General features: G+C 44.5%; 1 protein-coding gene and 1 long non-coding RNA gene across 3 annotated transcripts; one reads left to right on the top strand and one right to left on the bottom strand.

Annotated features, from left to right (window-relative positions):
- Positions 1 to 2,450: 2,450 nt before the first annotated feature.
- On the bottom strand, positions 2,451 to 4,363 carry LOC123096925 (uncharacterized). Of its 2 annotated transcripts, none has more exons than XR_006446767.1 (3): positions 3,933 to 4,363; positions 3,108 to 3,740; positions 2,451 to 2,841 (listed from the first exon to the last, which is right to left on the bottom strand). It is a non-coding gene; the product is annotated as an uncharacterized lncRNA (long non-coding RNA). The 2 variants fall into 2 exon arrangements; XR_006446768.1 differs by having other exon boundaries at positions 3,108 to 3,312; positions 3,933 to 4,359.
- LOC123096924 (uncharacterized) lies at positions 3,570 to 5,437 on the top strand. Its single transcript, XM_044518714.1, has 2 exons — positions 3,570 to 3,721; positions 5,052 to 5,437. The coding sequence occupies exons 1-2, from the start codon at positions 3,685 to 3,687 to the stop codon at positions 5,414 to 5,416; spliced, it is 402 nt and encodes a 133-aa protein (XP_044374649.1). The 5' UTR covers positions 3,570 to 3,684; the 3' UTR covers positions 5,417 to 5,437.
- The last annotated feature ends 13,519 nt before the right edge of the window (positions 5,438 to 18,956 follow it).

The following is an 18,956-nucleotide window of genomic DNA, read 5'->3' as shown; positions in this document are numbered from 1 at the left end:
CGCTGCAGCCTGTCCGTTGTCCAAACACGATTCTAGATGACGAGCCAAGCAAAAAACTTGCACTTGGGAGGAGCTGTTCATGCTGCTCCTGAGATGGCCCTCGAACGGCGCCATGTAGGCCGAAGAAGCGGAATACTTGCCACTTGTAGTGAGCTTTCATAGGATAGTATCACGGACACCGGCAACAAGGTTGATCCCAGACACCTTTTCTCAAAAGAGGGCGAACTCCTGGATGTGCCCCAAGGATAGGCCGCGTTGGGTGTTTATTTGGCTAACCCAAAAATCGTTCAGGAGTGCCTTTTGGACTGTATAGCAGACAATATGTCGCTACTCTGGAATGAGTTTGGCTAGGATCAGGTATATTATATATACTGACAGTTTGTATACTAATCAATCAATCTGTATAATATTTTTCTTAGAGATTGTTTAGACCTGTATAATCTTCTCTCTGTTTGGAATTGGATATTGGCTACTGCAGGAGTCGAATCTTTATCTATGTTGATCAGCCAACTGCACTATTCTCAGGGTCGTCGAATACATCCTGTAACCCCACATAAATGGTTAGGAACCAGATAAATTTTATTTATCATGTAACCCCAGTGTTAGGCACCATGTCTGTCGCGACATCTCCGTGTCGTCGGAGGGCGGGAGCACCAACGGCTCGTTGCTGGGCCTTTCCCCCATGGTCGAGGAGGACAACGAGTCCTGCCCCTTCAGCGGTTGTTGCTGAATTACAGTCACGGCGGTTGCTGTATGTCCCAATGTCAAAGGTTCGACATTTGTTGCTGCTGAATTATGAATTCTCATCCTATTTTCGTGTTGTTGAATGCTGAATTCTGGCGAGCAGCTCCTCGGGTCGCCAGGCTTCTGGTGAAGATCTTCGTGTGGGTCCTCGAGATGCCGGTGGTGGGCTGGGTCCTGCTTTACATCCTCAAGGATAATCTGTAATACTTCATCATCAACAAGGTGCATTTGAGATGAACTCTGAATGTGATGAATGCTTTCTTATGACTGTGCCTCGCAATCCCGATTCCCATTTCAACAAGCCAGTACCTTGTTCTGTTTTGTTTCTATAGATAGATCAGATTCATCAAGCCAGTACCTTGTTCTATTTATATATATACAGTCTGTGGGTAGATTGATCAACCATTCATGTTTATTCCTATAGGCTCTAACTTGACAAATTCGGTTAACTTAATCTGAATAATTCAGTCAACTTAATCTGAATAATTCAGTTAACCTAATCTGAATAATTCAGTTAACCTGATCTGAATAATTCAGATAACTTGGAGCAATATTCAGTCAGAAATCAGTAGCAACATTGTCAGATTGGAATCGTGTCATAAAACTGAAGATTATCACTGAAGTTTCCAAAATTGGAGCCTGTCAAACTATCACTGAAGTTTAACCGAATTCATCTAGATAACTGAATTTTTATCTTTTTTCTCTTCCTGTAGTAGCTGATGGAGTACAGTAGCTGACATTTTTATTTACTCCATTGAGACTATAAATTGAGTAGGAGTACAGTAGCAAGGCACTGTAAATTGATGGAGTACAGTAGTAAGGCACTGTAAATTGATCAGAATTTTTTTGTTAGAATCTGGGAGTCATACATGACCTGTAGAACATCTAAAGTTCTGTTAGAACAATCTGTAGTTCAAGGTTTGGTCTTCGGCCTTCTGTTGCAGCATGTGGCGCTCAACATGACTTGCGAACATTTGGTTAGTTCTGTCTATATCTCTGAACATACGAGCACTATGCAATTTTAGTACCCCTGAACATATAAGCAACAGTGTCTTATTTTGAACAACAGTATCTGGCATGGAGTATGTCCAGATAGCATGCCTTGCTAAAGAGATAGCATGCCTTGCCGTAGGGATATCATTAAAGTTCAGAAATTTGGAGTAAATGTTCTCTCTAATGGAGTGACAAAAGATAAACTAGAGAGTTGTCTGTGTTGAATATCAAATGAGTAACCTAGCCTGAACATGACACAAACATACACAATAAACTCAAATGATTCCAAATTAATACTCCAATATAATCTTAAAAAGAACCATTATTTACTGATCTAGATATAACAACAACAACAACAACAACAACAACAACAAAGCCAAATTGTTACATCTTGCATCTAGATAATCTGTACAAATTGTTGATGTTTTCCGGTGTACTGAGTATGTTCACATAACTGCAGTTCAATTTCAGTTTTAGTGGAGAAACTTCAGTTTTGGAGATTATTTAGGAACACAATCTCCAATAAATGAAACTAAAGTGCAGTCCATCTTCACCTTTCCTTGCTTCCTTGTTTTGATTTTATTGTAAATAAATAAGTTTTCATTTCATTTGGTTTGCTTGTGTCAAGGAAAGGAAACAAGGATCCATCCAGTGAGTGAGATCATCGCCACACACACTATGTTTTACAAGGAACACACACACACAACAAGGAATTCATGTCAACAGAGTAAGTGATACCATATTCCCATTGGATTGAGATATCTCTTTTTTTCCAGTATTAAAAGCATGTGGACATTGTTGTCACAAAATCACATGGAGAAATCTTGCCACCTTGCCCTAGATGGATCTATAAGTATAGTTTGGAAGAGGAGTTTGGAAAAGTCATCAAATTAAACCTGATACTCCTGAGGTGTAATCATGACAAGACTAATCTGTCATTCACAATTTTCATTCTTATTTGCTGTCAAGACTGTTGGCTTTTCTTACTGTTGGCTTCATTCATCAGGACCACGCAGACCTCTGCTACTGCTGCCGCTGCTGCCTGCCCGATCGAGTCCCCGCCCTGCTCCTACTGTTGGCTACTACCGATCACCTCTGCTGCTGCTGTTTGTCAGATCAAAAAAACTCAGTTAGTTGTGTGCATCTCGAAGCTGGATTGGCAATAATTGACAGATCACAGGAGTAGTTGGACTGGCAAGGTATTTAAAGAAGTTTGTCAAACTAACAGTGTAAAGTGTTGGGAATTGAGTAATCCATGGTAATCCAGTGTACAATTAGAGCAAAATTTCCCATAGGTGTACAGTTTTCAGTCACTGATTGTGTATGGACAAGATTTCCAACAGATCAGAGGAACAGGTTGAACAACTTACACATGGCCATGCTTGCTTATCTTTGGTCTGTTTACAATTGGCATCAGAAGAAATTACTGCAGTGTAATGATCAATTGGGAAACCTGTAATGCATGAGAAAATATTGATGTTGCTGTCCTCCTGCTGATGCTGTCCGATTGTCCAATTTACAGATGATGATCATTGTTATACACCATTTGTCCAATTGCAAACATGCCTAAAGTTTCTGCCAGTCAATGGAAACAAATTCAATACACCATTTGAGATCAATACTTGGATATTTAAAGAACTTTTAAAAAACTTGTGTTGTCTTGCTGTGGGGGAAGATCCGCGTGTTAGGTTGATCTCCTCTCGATCGAGCCCAACGGTTCGACGGGCCCTTGACTCGCGCCCTGATCGGGGGCGCCCAACCGAACTCTGGTTGGTGGGCCCCTGTCGCCGGGCTACATAAAGAGGTGGGTGGGGGGGGGGGGGGGGGGGTGATGCACACGGTACGAGGTTCATCGTGCACCGCAGCCCCCCACCGATCTAGGGTTAGCGTAGGCCGACGGGAAGCACCACCTCCGCCGCTGCCCACGCACACACACGCCCCTCCACCATGGCCACCGGCTCGGGCTCATCGAGCCAAGGAGAAGGTATCCTCCTCCCATCTCTCTGTCCTCACATCACAGATGCATAGACAGATCAATACGCAAAGATCAACTACCGTTAATTTCTAGCCTACCCGATCCATAGGATCTATCAATGGTATCAGCCAGCGTTTGTTTTAGGATTTTCGATAGTAGAGAAATCAAAGTTATTTTCTCCTCCCGAAGAACCCTAATCACAGGGCAAAGAAATCCTCACCAGGGAAGGGCCTTGGGCTCGCCGAAAAAGTAGCGCCGCTGCTGTACCGCGCCGTTCCTCTTGATCTCGACACGCATCGGCAAGCCGAGGGGTCGGGAAGAACATACCCCGAAAGGGGCAAAGGGCAACCCACTGAGCCGGTTGGCAGCGGCGCGTTCACCAACTGTGCTCGCGCACGCTGACAAGAGGGCCAGGGAGGGCGCCGCCAAGCACGCGCCGTCGAGCGCAGGGGAGCAGAGGAGGGCGCAGCTACGTCCCTCTATCTCTGCCGCAGGAGGTGGAAGATGGATGTAGAGGAAGAGTGGGAAGGGGAAGGGGAAGGGGGCTCGCGTGGCGCGGTGTTTCGACGCTGTCGCCAGCGGCTGGCGTTGCCCTTACCCACCGCAAAGGCAAGAGGAAAGAAAAGTGGGGCTAGGGTTTCGATCGGAGTCCCTCTCCTAGTTTTCTTCAGGCAAAAAGAGCGCTGGACCGTCGGATTATCCGACGGCCACGATGATGCGGCGCTCGACACAGTGGGCTTTTGGGCCGAAAGAGGGACTAGGCCGGCAGCCCGGCGCGCAAATAGGCGGTGGGCCGCGTCTGCGCCGGGTTCAACAGGCTGCGGGCAGCGTAGCCGCGCGCGCTGGGCCGAGGCCGACTGTGCTACCGTTTTTTCTTTAGATTTCTTTGTCATTTTTTCAGAAGTAGGTTTCATTTGTTTTTTTGTCCAGTTTTTTGGGCAAATTTTATACAATTTTTTATTTTCGAAATTATCCAACGAAAATTTTGTTTAGAAAATAGAAAAGTGACAGAGATACTTCTGAAAAGTATAAAGTTTACGAATTTTATTCATATTTTCCGTTGCAAATAGTTAAAAGTGGTTGTTTAAAGGCAAAAAGAACTAGAGTGAGAAATAAAATTTCAAAAGCATGTTAAAGTGATTATGATTCTGTTATTTTATGACCAATGTTGTTAATAACATGATCATGATTTGTTATTGTTATAAAAGGTGCATTTATTTCTACATTTGCCCAACGGTGATATAGATTTAATTGCATAAACAGTTGTATGTTTAATTTTGACCAACGTTGGATTAATGCATGCAATTGTTGTTATGATCTCACTTCATTGTGGTTTTAGGAGAGTACCACCTGATGAGTTGCCTCAAGGATGTTCCAACCCTCAGAGGCGATAACTACACTGAATGGAGAAAGAAAGTTGACTTGGCTTTTGTTTGTGCTGAGGTGGACTGGGTTGTGGACACTCCACAGCCGGTCAAACCAACAGAGCCAGTCAGAGATGCAAAAGATAATGATGCTGCCTGGGAGAAAAAGAAGAGGGGTCATGCTCCAGTGGAGATGTCATATTCCATCGACAACCAAAAGTGGCTCACCGCCAATAAAAAGTGCATGGCTTTCATAAAGAACACAATTGAAAACGGTATTGTGGGCTCAATTGCAGAGTGTACTTTCGTAGGGGAGTTTCTTGAAAAGATAAAGAACTAGTTCACTAGTTCTTCAAAGATATATGCTACCCAGTTGCTAAAGCAGCTGGTGACAGAAAAGTGCATAAGAGAGCACATCCTCATGATGAGCAACATGGCAGCTAAGCTTAAACCCATGGATTCGGATTTGGAGCTCAAACATGCACTCCTTGTTCACCTCGTTATGGCTTCACTGCTAAAAGAGTTTGACACTTTTGTTGTCAACTACAACATGTCGCTTGAAAAAATGGGACATTGAAAAGACTATAGTCATGCGTCTGCAAGAAGAGGAAAGACTTAGAATCTCATATGGTGGTTCTATGAACTATGTGAAGGATAATAAGAAAAAGAACTACAATCAAAGTGGCAAAGGTTCCCCTTCAAAGCCACATGGAAAAGCTCACACGCACTATCAGCATCAGCAAAAGTCTCGTCCAGTGGACAAAGATACATGTCTCCATTGTAAGCAAACTGGGCACTACAAGAAAGATTGCCCTATTTGGCTAAATTCAATAATGGCAAAGAGATGTGACAACATTGTTTCCTTTGTAAATGAATCCTTGTATACACAGTTTTTGAAATCTACTTGGTGGATTGACTCAGGTGCAACCGTTCATCTTGCCAATTCATTACAGGGATTCCATTCGACGCGGACTAGCAAAGAAGCGAAAGATGCATTGAAGTTGCAAATGGAGTTCAAGCAGAAGTTGAAGCTGTCGGCGACATCTCCCTGGAGTTAGCTGATGGATTCAAGCTTCTGCTTACAGATGTTTTATATGTTCCTTCATTACACAGAAACTTGATTAGTGTTTCATGTTTGGATAAAGATCATTATGAGTGTCACTTTGGACATGGCAAGTGTGCCATATGATTTTAATAATACTCATGTGGGTGTTGCTTTCCTACACGATGAGCTTTAATTATTATCACTACGTGAAAAAGTGTATTATGTGTGTAATGTGAATGAGCATGTTTCCGCGTCGGATAAAGAACAAAAGAAAAGAAAGAGAGCTCACGACTCATCGAAATTATGGAACTGTCGCTTGGGCCATATTTCGAAGGGGAGAATGGAAAGACTAGTTAAAAATGAAATTCTTCCTCCATTAGAGTTCTCAGACTTAGAACAATGCATAGATTGCATTAAAGGAAAGTATGTAAAACAAATCAAAAAGGGTGCAAACCGTAGCACAGGAACACTAGAAATCATTCACACGAACATTTATGGACCATTTCCTGTGAAAAGTGTGGATGGCTATGACTCGTTCATAACATTCACAGACGATTACTCACGATATGGTTATATTTATCCAATCAAAAAAATATCCGAGGCATTGGATAAATTTAAGATATTCAAAGCTGAAGTTTAAAATCAGCATGATAAAAGAATAAAGATAGTAAGATCTGACCATGGGGGGGGGTACTACGGTCGGCACACTCCATATGGCCAATTCCCTGGACCCTTTGCAAAGTTCTTACAGGAGACTGGCATAGTGGCCCAGTATTCAATTCCGGGCGAGCCTCAGCGAAATGGAGTAGCTAAAAGGCATAACCGCACACTTATGGATATGGTGCGTAGCATGATGAGTTACTCCACCTTGCCATTGGGATTATGGATGGAGGCGCTTAAAACCGCCATTCACATTCTCAGTAGAGTATCAAGCAAGTCGGTGCCCGAAACACCGTACGAGTTGTGGACAGGAAGAGTGCCCTCCCTACACTTAAGTGTGTGGGGGAGCCCAGCTGAGGCCAAAGTGTTTAATCCAAATATTGCAAAGTTAGATCCCAAAACAGTAAGTTTCCACTTCATTGGCTATCCTGGTAGATCAAAAGGTTTTCGTTTCTACTGTCCAAAGAGATACACAAAGTTTGCAGAAACAAGACATGCAGTCTTCTTAGAGGACGAAATGATGAGGAGGAGCATGGTAGCTCGAAAAATTGATCTTGAGGAGAAGAGGGTGCATGCACCTAATCCGATGATTTAGGAGCCATTTTTATCACTACCTGTTGTACCTGAGGTTTCGGTACAAGCACCTATTGTAACTCCACCCATGACAACTACGGGAGAAGATCCAAAACCTGTCCGTCAGGAGCCGACCGAACCCGTTGTTGAGCATGAAGGGGAGGCGCAACAACCTTTTTTTAGAAGATGTGCCGGAAGTTGAGGCACAGAATGTGTCGGAGAATGAGGCCCTTAGAAGGTCTAAAAGAACCAAAAGATCAACTATTATATTGATTATAAAGTTTATAAGACAGAAATGGTTCATATGGAAGGTGATCCCACTTCATATGAAGAAGACATGAGAAGCCCTCACTCATCGAAGTGGCTGGAGACAATGGAAGACGAGATGAAATCGATGAGTTCCAAAGATGTTTGGGACTTAGAGAATATTCCTAAAGGAGCCAAAACAGTAGGCTCTAAATGGGTCTACAAAACTAAGTATGACTCTAATGGGAATGTAGAAAATTATAAAGCACGACTTGTGCAAAAGGATTTACACAAAGAGAAGGGATAGATTACAATGAGACATTTTCACCAGTCTCATGCAAGGATTCCTTCAGAATCATAATGGCATTAGTTGCACATTTTGATTTAGAGTTACATCAAATGGATGTAAAGACGACATTTCTGAATGGGGATTTGAAAGAAAAAGTTTACATGAAACAACCCAAGGGTTTTATCATGCAAGGCAAGGAAGATATGGGATGCCGCCTGAAGAAATCTATTTATGGATTAAGGCAAGCCTCTAGATAGTGGTATATAAAGTTTAATGAGACAATAAAAGATTTGGATTTAAAGAGAATGTTGAGGATAACTGCGTTTATGCAAAGTTTAAAAATGGGAAATATATTTTCCTAATCTTGTATGTGGATGATACCTTGCTTGCTAGCAGTGATGTTAGTCTGCTACAAGAAACAAAGAAGTCCTTGTCCTCAAATTTTGATATAACAAGTCTTGGTGAAGCATCATATGTTTTGGGCATAGAAATTCACCGAGATAGGAAAAATGGAGTTTTAGGACTATCGCAAAAGGCATACTTAGAAAAGTTCTTAAAAAGTATAATATGCATGTGAGTAAAGCCACACCTGCTCCTATAGTCAAGGGCGTCAATTTTTGGAAATTCCAATGTCCCAAGAACCATTACGAGATCGATCAAATGAAAGCAATACCATATGCTTCGGCTGTTGGAAGTTTATAGTATGCACAAGTGTGCACTCGCCCTGACTTAGCTTTTATCACCAGGGTACTCGTTGGATATCAAGACAATCCAGGCACAGAGCACTGGAAGATGGTAAAGAAAGCATTGAGTTATGCGCAAGGCACGAAGGACCACATGTCAACATACAGGAGATCTGATTCCCTAGAGATAAGAGGGTATTCAGACGCATATTTTGCGGGAGACAAAGATAATAAAAAATCCATGTCAGGATACATGTTCACTCTCGCTGGAGGGGCTATTCGTGGAGAAGCTCCAAACAGTCAATAGTTGCATCATCCACGATGTATGCAGAATTTATAGCTTGTTATGAGGCCACGAGGAAGGCGTTATGGCTAAAGAAATTTATACCCGACTTGTAAGTGGTAGACTGCATTACCAGACCACTAAAGATGTACTATGACAATGAGCCCACATTATTTTATGCTCACAACAACAAGTCGAGTAATGCTGCCAAAACAATAGAGATAAAGTATTATGTTGTGAAAGATAAAATCCAGGATCACACTATAAGTCTCGAGCATATAAGGACAAAGGATATGCTTGCGGATCCACTTATGAAAGGCTTACCACCCAATGTGTTCAAGGAACACTTAGCTGGCATGGGTTTAAGGGAAAGCCTATGATTCCTGGATCATGAGAGGCCCAAAAGGAACATAATTTGTTTCAAAACAGAGAAGTATATTGTAGCTGTCTGATTCTATCAGCAATTGAGCTGTGACGATGAAACATGCTCTATGTACTAATCGGTGATGAAACTAGTAAAGTATAAAGTTAAAAGGAAAGTTGAGATCAAGGGGGAGAATGTTAGGTTGATCTCCTCCCAATCGAGCCCAACGGTTCGATGGGCCCTTGACTTGCGCCCTGATCGGGGGCGCCCAACCGAACTCTGGTTGGTGGGCCCCTGTCGCCGCGCTACATAAAGAGGTAGGGGACGCACACGGTACAAGGTTCACCGTGTGCCGAAGCCCTCCACCAACACCCCTACCAATCTAGGATTAGCGTAGGCCGACGGGAAGCACCACCTCCGCCGCTGCCCACGCGCACACACGCCCACGCCGTCGCCCCTCCACCATGGCCACCGGCTCGGGCTCATCGAGCCAAGGAGAAGGTATCCTCCTCCCATCTCTCTGTCCTCACTTCACAGACGCATAGACAGATCAATAAGAAAAGATCAACTACCGTTAATCTCTAGCCTACCCGGTCCATAGGATCTATCAATGGTATCAACCAGCGTTTGTTTTTAGGATTTTCGGTAGTAGAGAAATCAAAGTTTTTCCCCTCCCGGAGAACCCCAATCACAGGGCACAGAAATCCTCACCGGGGAAGAGCCTTGGGCTCGCCGAAAAAGTAGCGTCACCGCTGTGCCGCGCCGTTCCTCTCGATCTCGACCCGCATCGGCAATCCGAGGTGTCGGGAAGAAGAACATACCCCAAAAGGGGCAAAGGGCACCCCACTGAGCCGCTGGGCAGCTGCGAGTGCACCAACTGGTGCTCGCGCACGCCAGCAAGAGGGCCAGGGAGGGCGCCGCCAAGCACGCGCTGTCTAGCGTAGGGGAGCAGAGGAGGGCGCAACTGCGTCCCTCTGTCTGTGCCATAAGAGGCGGAGGATGGATGTAGAGGAAGAGTGGGAAGGGGAAGTGGGCTCGCAGAAAGAGGAGCAGTGATCGAGGTTGGCAGTCGCAGTTGGAGTTGCCGCGGGCGCGAGGAACCGGCTGGGAATGCGAGCAGGGCGACGAGGAGGAGGCGCCCGTCGAGGTGGTCGCCTTGGCGGAGCCGCCGTAGGTGGGCGGCGGGGGGCAGCTCGCCTCCATGCGACGCAGGTTCGCGGCGGCAGAGCAGCCGCAAGTGGGCGGCGGAGGTAGGCGACATAGTTTCACGGGTGGACGGCGCCGCGGTGGCTCGGTGGTGGAATTGCGTAGCTGGGCGCCGACTGGTCCTAGCGGATCGAAGACCAACTCGCCTCCGTGGTCGTAGCGGTGGGCAGCGGAGGCGGGCAGCTGGTGGCGGGTGGGCGGCGGCAGGTGGTTGCGGGAGCGCTGCGAGCATCGGAGTACGGCGGCGGAATCCTACGGTGACGGCCACTGGCGACTCACAGGCGACGGACAGAGGAAGAAGAAGGGGAAATGACCTGTTTGTTGCTATTTTAAAATGACGAGTTTTTTTTTGCAAAAAAACCAGTGTACTATACGCGTGACAAGCTTTTCCAGACGAAGTGAGTATATGTTGTCGAAGCCTCCAATGTAGTTAATCTCCGGCTCTTATCATCTTTCTTAGTTCAAGCCCTTGAGAGAATGCTTTTAAATTTACGAACTGAATATAGTTCAAGATTTAGTGAAAATTGCACAGTGATTACCATGTATTCGTGAAAAAATATATTACATGTGTATGTTTATGTTCATGTTCAGAAATACAGATGTGGTTATAGTACGTGCGTATGTTTATGTTCATGTTCAGAAATACAGATGTGGTTATAGCTGCTATACTGATTACCATGTATTCGTGAAAAAATAGATAATGAAAACCAGCTTATTGCTTTACCTCAATCCCATACAGAAGCTTATTGTAGTATACATGTGTAGTTTCGATTATGACACAATATTAGTTGAGTCTCATCTTTTATGCCATGTAGAATTTGTAAGTTTCAACCACAAATCAACTGTCCATATGTACTTCAGATTTATTATGGACAATTATTATTTTTGATGATTGATTACAGATAAATTATTCCTAAACAAGCATGAAAACGAATATTAATACGGTTTCACTCTTCATAGGGCACTTGCAGCAACCACATTATGAAAGGATCGACGAGGAGCGATCTGATATGCATCGGTGGCGTTGAAGATAAAATTCCAATATATCCTCCTACAGGACTTTAGTACTACCTATGATGGGCATCACAGATCACCTATTCTAACTCTGGCAAGTACGTGATGATATATGATGCCACCAGCTACTGTGATGTACCGTGTGATCTCCCTGTACTTTTGTAAACATGTCCCCTTTGTCACGTCTTTCCATCCTTTTGTACTCAATATCTACTGTGTATGAACATTGAATCCTTTAGTTTACCTTGTATATGAACATTGCATCCTTAAAATGTGTTGTACTATTGTATTATCGTTCTTGTGGCTATGGAGATGTATTGTACTACAGTTTTGGTATGCATGGATCGTGTCTTGCTCCTATTACATGTGAATGTTTCTTTCTTCTTTTATTTTGTAACCCTGATTGAATACGTATGCTGAGCCATGCTTTTTACTAACTTGACCATTATTTGCTTGGCCACATCGTTGGGACCGGCACCCTCGCACCAAGGCGCAATCCCAATCTAGTATTTAGGAATGGAGGGAGTACATACGTATTATTCTAGTGTTGCTGAACCAATCCTTTTACTACAATCATTCCATTTGTTGCTGGTCTATCTGCTCGTGTGTCATGCTGATGAGTTGCTGCCTCTTCCAGTTGTTAGGTAGATACTTCTACCTTATAAGGGATTACATCTCTGTCACACTTGGAATTGTTTCAACCAGCAAAGGTTCAATTCCAGTTCCAATTAGATGCTTAGGGCGTCTCTTCCAATTGGATTGCTTAGGCGGACCCTCAAACCGCCCGCAAATCATCTGGACCGTTCAATTTACCATCCAACGCGGTATCCACCGGTTCACCGATGCGTTCGGGTGTCCGACTGAGCCAAACTGTGTGTGTGTCTGTGTGTGTGGGGGGGGCTTTGCGGGAGTCTGGACCGCCGCCACGTAGGACCGTGCCACTCTTGGGCCATTGAAATTCCACACCCTCCTTGTCCGGCGCTGCCGCCCAAGCACACTAGGATGTCCATAGGCCCCACTAACGCGCCTGTCCGCCTTGGACTATGCCGTCCTCCACCTAGGATCCCTCCGCAACCAGTTACCCTCCGCCCCCTGCCTACTATGTCCATGGCGAACACCACACCAGATAGGTGTTCGGTCAAGTGTCATTGAGATTTTGTTGTTGTTTTCTAGAGTAATTCGATGGTGGGGTACTCACTAATTAAGATTTAATTGTTTTGCGATGCATGGTTGGTCATATCTGCGAACTTCGTTGGCAGGAACTCAAGGGGCTCGATATTTTGGCAGCGCGTGCATGTGTCATTTCATGAGTAAAAGAACTTCACCCCCTACGACATGCACGTCATCCATGAACGCAATGTGAAGTCGATATCACATCGATGGTACAACATCTACAACTCTGTTATGAAGTATTGCAGTGCGATTCACCGAGTGGAGACAAGTGGCCATTGGGCTCGTCAACCATGGAGTTCGTAATTTGCTTCTTGTTGCTCTATATGTTGGATAATTCATTCATTCACTCAATATTGATGTATTTCATGAATGAGGGTAGGCCATTCACGTAGATACATTGTTGGATGAATTTGAAAGAATAATATGCGTGGGACGAGATATGCCGATTCTGACTTAGATATCTTTGAATTCGAAAAACTTGTTAAACATTTGGTTATCTCGGATGTAATATTTACATTTAAACTATCGTTGTACTAGCAATATTTACACGTTATTTATGAATGAATTGTGATATTTTTTAAATTATTTTGAGTGTTGCGGTCTTAGAAAAAAGAAAATATATATTAGGATACAAAATTGGATGACCGGCTCCATGTACGCAGACTGGTTCGGATCAGTCCACGGACAAGCACTACAAAAAAAATACACTTCCGTGATGATACGTGTTTGTCACAATAGGTCACGTTTTCTGTCATGCATGTACATCCATGACAAATTTATGACAGAATCTAGATAGTCATACCTGTGCTGTCGTAGAAGTGTTCCATGACATTACCAAAATTATCATCACGGAAGTGTCCACTTCCATGACGATAAATTGCGTCACAGAAGTGCTTTCGTCAAGGGTGACTGACACATGGCATCCACCGTAACGGAATGCCGTTAAGCTATCGGGTCCGGTTTTGGATCCGATAATCCGTTAACAGCCCGGACCAATGGGGATTTTCCACGTGTAAAATCATCATTGGCCGGAGGAAACACGTGTTGCCTCACCGTTGGGACATATGTCATCCACTCATTGGACAGGAGGCGCCTATAATAGGTCGACACGTGGCACGGCCCAACAGTGGCCCATTCCGGTGAAAAATGCCGGCCCAGTAAAAAATAGCAAGCCGACCCATATAAGGCTTACTTGTGTCAGGTCCATTTAAGCCCACGGCCCATACGAGATGTGCCAGTTTGGCCCGTCAACAGCCCGTTAAAGATTTGACACCATTGCAGCCCATCGTCAGTTCGAGCCCGTTAACAGCCCGCTATATATTTGGGCTCAATATCGGCCCGATGAGATTTCAGCCTGTTAACGGCCCATTCAGTGGATGGGCCAATTTTCACGATGTACATCTTTCGGCCTTTTAGCGACCCATTTAAATGTTGGGCTAATTTCCGGCCCGGTGTGTCTTTCAGCCTGTTGACGGCCCATAAATCAGTTGGGCCATTTGTAGTCGGACCTGAGTTTCGGCCTTTTAGCAACCCATTAAGTGTTGGGCCAATTTCCGGCCCGGTGTGTCTTTCAGCCTGGTGACGGCCCATATATCTGTTGGGCCATTTGTAGTCGAAACTGAGTTTTGGCCTTTTAACGGCCCATGCCCTTCATGGTCCAATACCAGCCCGGTTTCTCTTTCGGCCTGCTAAAGGCCCACAACACAGTTGGGCCATTTACAATACGACCTGACTTTCGGCCTCTTAGCGGCCCATGCTCTTCATGGTCCTGTACAAGCCCGCTGTCTCTTTCGGCCTGCTAAAGGCCCACAGTATAGTTGGGCCATATGTAGCCCGAACTTAGTAACGGCCTGTTAACGGCCCGTGAAATCAATTGGGCCCACCTGTTGCCCGCTTCGATGTCAGCCTGTTAACGACCCAGGAGTTAAGAGGGCCGACCATTAACTTTCAGCCTGGTAACGGCCCATTAACTTAATGGGCCCATGATAACCCACAAGTGTAGGGGATCGCAGCAGTTTTCGAGGGTAGAGTATTCAACCCAAATTTATTGATTCGACACAAGGGGAGCCAAAGAATATTCTCAAGTATTAGCAGTTGAGTTGTCAATTCAACCACACCTGGATAACTTAGTATCTGCAGCAAAGTATTTAGTAGCAAAGTAATAGGATAGTAGTGGTAACGGTAGCAAAAGTAATATTTTTGGTGTTTTGTAGTGATTGTAACAGTAGCAACGAAAAAGTAAATAAGCGAAGAACAATATGTGAAAAGCTCGTAGGCATTGGATCGGTGATGGAGAATTATGCCGGATGCGGTTCATCATGCAACAATCATAACATAGGGTGACACAGAACTAGCTCCAATTCATCAATGTAATGTAGGCATGTATTCCGAATATAGTTATACGTGCTTATGGAAAAGAACTTGCATGACATCTTTTGTCCTACCCTCCCGTGGCAGCGGGGTCCTAATGGAAACTAAGGGATATTAAGGCCTCCTTTTAATAGAGTACCGGACCAAAGCATTAACACATAGTGAATACATGAACTCCTCAAACTATGGTCATCACCGGGAGTGATCCCGATTATTGTCACTTCGGGGTTGCTGGATCATAACACATAGTAGGTGACTATAGACTTGCAAGATAGGATCAAGAACTCATATATATTCATGAAAACATAATAGGTTTAGATCTGAAATCATGGCACTTGGGCCCTAGTGACAAGCATTAAGCATAGCAAAGTCATAGCAACATCAATCTCAGAACATAGTGGATACTAGGGATCAAACCCTAACAAAACTAACTCGATTACATGATAAATCTCATCCAACCCATCACCGTCCAGCAAGCCTACGATGGAATTACTCACGCACGGCGGTGAGCATCATGAAATTGGTGATGGAGGATGGTTGATGATGACGACGGTGACTAATCCCCCTCTCCGGAGCCCCGAACGGACTCCAGATCAGCCCTCTCAAGAGGTTTTAGGGCTTGGCGGCGGCTCCGTATCGTAAAACACGATGAATCCTTCTCCCTGATTTTTTTTCTCCCCGAAAGTGAATATATGGAGTTGGAGTTGAGGTCGGTGGAGCGTCAGGGGGCCCACGAGGTAGGAGTGCGCGCCCAGGGGGGCAGGCGCGCCCCCACCCTCGTGGACAGGGTGTGGGCCCCCTGACGTGGAGTTTTCTTCCAGTATTTTTGATATTTTCCGAAAAGATGTTCCGTGGAGTTTCAGGTCATTCCGAGAACTTTTGTTTCTGCACATAAATAACACCATGGAAAGTCTGCTGAAAACAGCGTCAGTCCGGGTTAGTTCCATTCAAATCATGCAAGTTAGAGTCCAAAACAAGGGCAAAAGTGTTTGGAAAAGTAGATACGACGGAGACGTATCAGCCCACTAAAGTTCGTACATGTCTTTAGGCCAAATTAGATAATTTGAGCCCATTACGATGAGCAATTATGCACAGGACCAAAACCAATCAAGCAAAGGTATGGCATACAGGGAAAAACGTTGCACATCCAGCATATATTACAGGATCCACTGGGTAATCAAAGATTGATGCCAGTGTAAATAAATGAACAAACCTAGCGATCTACAACGTCACAATGTGCAACCTCAGCATGGATGACGCCCATAAGCATGTGGGCAAGTTCTTGATGCTTTGCTACACTGTCTCTGAAAACATTGATCAGTTGTTGTGTCGCACGACTCTGCACCTCTGATTCCTTCACCATTTCCATCATTCCTTCAGCCATTAATTGGTTCACAAACATACATTTTTTCCATTGCATTCGAGACAGAGGATACTGAACAGATTCAGATGGCAATTTTGGCAGCCTTGTATTATTGATAGTGGAGAGTGTCTCGACCACTGCATCATAACATAAATTAGGAGGGGAACCAAACAGATTAATCATGAGTTATTGGCATATTACCTGGCCTAGATTTATTGGAAAGAAACAATGGGGTTGCCTTGCTGTTTTCAGAGTTTGTCTTCTTATCTTCAGCAGCCTGCACCAAATCAAGACACTAGCATTGCTATCATTGGCCAAGTCAGATAATAGGAAAGCAACATTGGCACAACGAACGTTTGGGCAACTAGCTGTTGGGGAACGTAGTAATTTCAAAAAAATTCCTACGCACACGCAAGATCATGGTGATGCATAGCAACGAGAGGGGAGAGTGTTGTCTACGTACCCTCGTAGACCGACAGCGGAAGCGTTATCACAACACGGTTGATGTAGTCGTACGTCTTCACGATCCGACCGATCAAGTACCGAACGTACGGCACCTCCGAGTTCTACACACGTTCAGCTCGATGACGTCCCTCGAACTCCGATCCAGCCGAGTGTTGAGGGAGAGTTTCGTCAGCACGACGGCGTGGTGACGATGATGATGTTCCACCGATGCAGGGCTTCGCCTAAGCTCTGCAATGGTATTATCGAGGTGTAATATGGTGGAGGGGGGGGGGCACCGCACACGGCTAAGAGATCTCAAGGATCAATTGTTGTGTCTCTGGGGTGCCCCCCTGCCCCCGTATATAAAGGAGCAAGGGGGAGGCAGCCGGCCAAGGGGAGAGGCGCGCCATAGGGGGGAGTCCTACTCCCACCGGGAGTAGGACTCCTCCTTTCCTTGTGGGAGTAGGAGAAGGGAAGGGGGAAGGAGAAAGAAGGAAGGGTGCGCCCCCCTTCCCTAGTCCAATTCGGACCAGACCATGGGGAGGGGTGCGGCCACCTTTTGAGGCCTTTCTCTCCTTTCCCGTATGGCCCATTAAGGCCCAATACGAATTCCCGTAACTCTCCGGTACTCCGAAAAATACCCGAATCACTCGGAACCTTTCCGAAGTCCGAATATAGTCGTCCAATATATCGATTTTTACGTCTCGACCATTTCGAGACTCCTCGTCATATCCCCGATCTCATCCGGGACTCCGAACTCCTTCGGTACATCAAAACTCAATAAAACTGTCATCGTAACGTTAAGCATGCGGACCCTACGGGTTCGAGAACTATGTAGACATGACCGAGAGACGTCTCCGGTCAATAAACAATAGCGGGACCTGGATGCCCATATTGGCTCCAACATATTCTACGAAGATCTTTATCGGTCAGACCGCATAACAACATACGTTGTTCCCTTTGTCACCGGTATGTTACTTGCCCGAGATTTGATCATCGGTATCTCGATACCTAGTTCAATCTCGTTACCGGCAAGTCTCTTTACTCGTTCCGTGACACATCATCCCGCAACTAACTCATTAGTCACAATGCTTGCAAGGCTTATAGTGATGTGCATTACTGAGTGGGCCCAGAGATACCTCTCCGACAATTGGAGTGACAAATCCTAATCTCGAAATACGCCAACCCAACAAGTACCTTTGGAGACACCTGTAGAGCACCTTTATAATCACCCATTTACGTTGTGACGTTTGGTAGCACACAAAGTGTTCCTCCGGTAAACGGGAGTTGCATAATCTCATAGTCATAGGAACATGTACAAGTCATGAAGAAAGCAATAGCAGCATACTAAACGATCGAGTGCTAAGCTAACGGAATGGGTCAAGTCAATCACGTCATTCTCCTAATGAGGTGATCTCGTTAATCAAATGACAACTTATGTCTATGGCTAGGAAACATAACCATCTTTGATTAACGAGCTAGTCAAGTAGAGGCATACTAGTGACACTCTGTTTGTCTATATATTCACACATGTATTATGTTTCCGGTTAATACAATTCTAGCATGAATAATAAACATTTATCATGATACAAGGAAATAAATAATACTTTATTATTGCCTCTAGGGCATATTTCCTTCACTAGCCAACACCAAATTAACACAATATGGCACTACTATCATCAGCCAGGTAAGGTAATATGATAGCAACATTGACACAATGAATGAATGGGCAACCAGAGCAGCACTACAATTCAGTAATGTGCATGATATGAGATAGTACACTCATGCAGCTCAGTATGCAAAACTTCCAGGCAGTTTTCTTTACAAAAATCAACATTGGCGCCTTTAACATTTTGCTACAACTAATTTTAGATCAGATAAAGGTTGGATTCACGCCAATTAACAAAATACATGCTGATGTAAAAATATAGTGATATACAACAGGTACTTACATCAGCATTGGAGCACAGAGAATTCCCGCAAGATATTTTCCTCGAATACAATCCCAATGAAGGAAGTCTTCTATCATTTAACCTTATTTTCTAAAAGAGAGATGGGTAAGAAACACGTAGAAAATATGATCAGAATACTATAAAATTTCATGATGCGAGGATACGCACACGCTTCTTAGAATGGAGTTGACATTCTTTTGCTGGACTGTAGCGGA

Source organism: Triticum aestivum, chromosome 4D (genome assembly GCF_018294505.1).
Source record: "Triticum aestivum cultivar Chinese Spring chromosome 4D, IWGSC CS RefSeq v2.1, whole genome shotgun sequence".
Lineage (NCBI taxonomy): Eukaryota > Viridiplantae > Streptophyta > Magnoliopsida > Poales > Poaceae > Triticum > Triticum aestivum.
The sequence above is the reverse complement of the archived record's forward strand: the minus strand, read 5'-3'. Positions and strand labels throughout refer to the sequence as shown.

Bases quoted from the DNA above. Each gene is read 5' to 3' on its own strand.
- LOC123096924 (XM_044518714.1), top strand. From the start codon at position 3,685: ATGGCCACCGGCTCGGGCTCATCGAGCCAAGGAGAAG. The intron at 3,722-5,051 runs GTATCCTCCTCC...TTGTGGTTTTAG, and splicing joins CTCATCGAGCCAAGGAGAAG to GAGAGTACCACCTGATGAGT.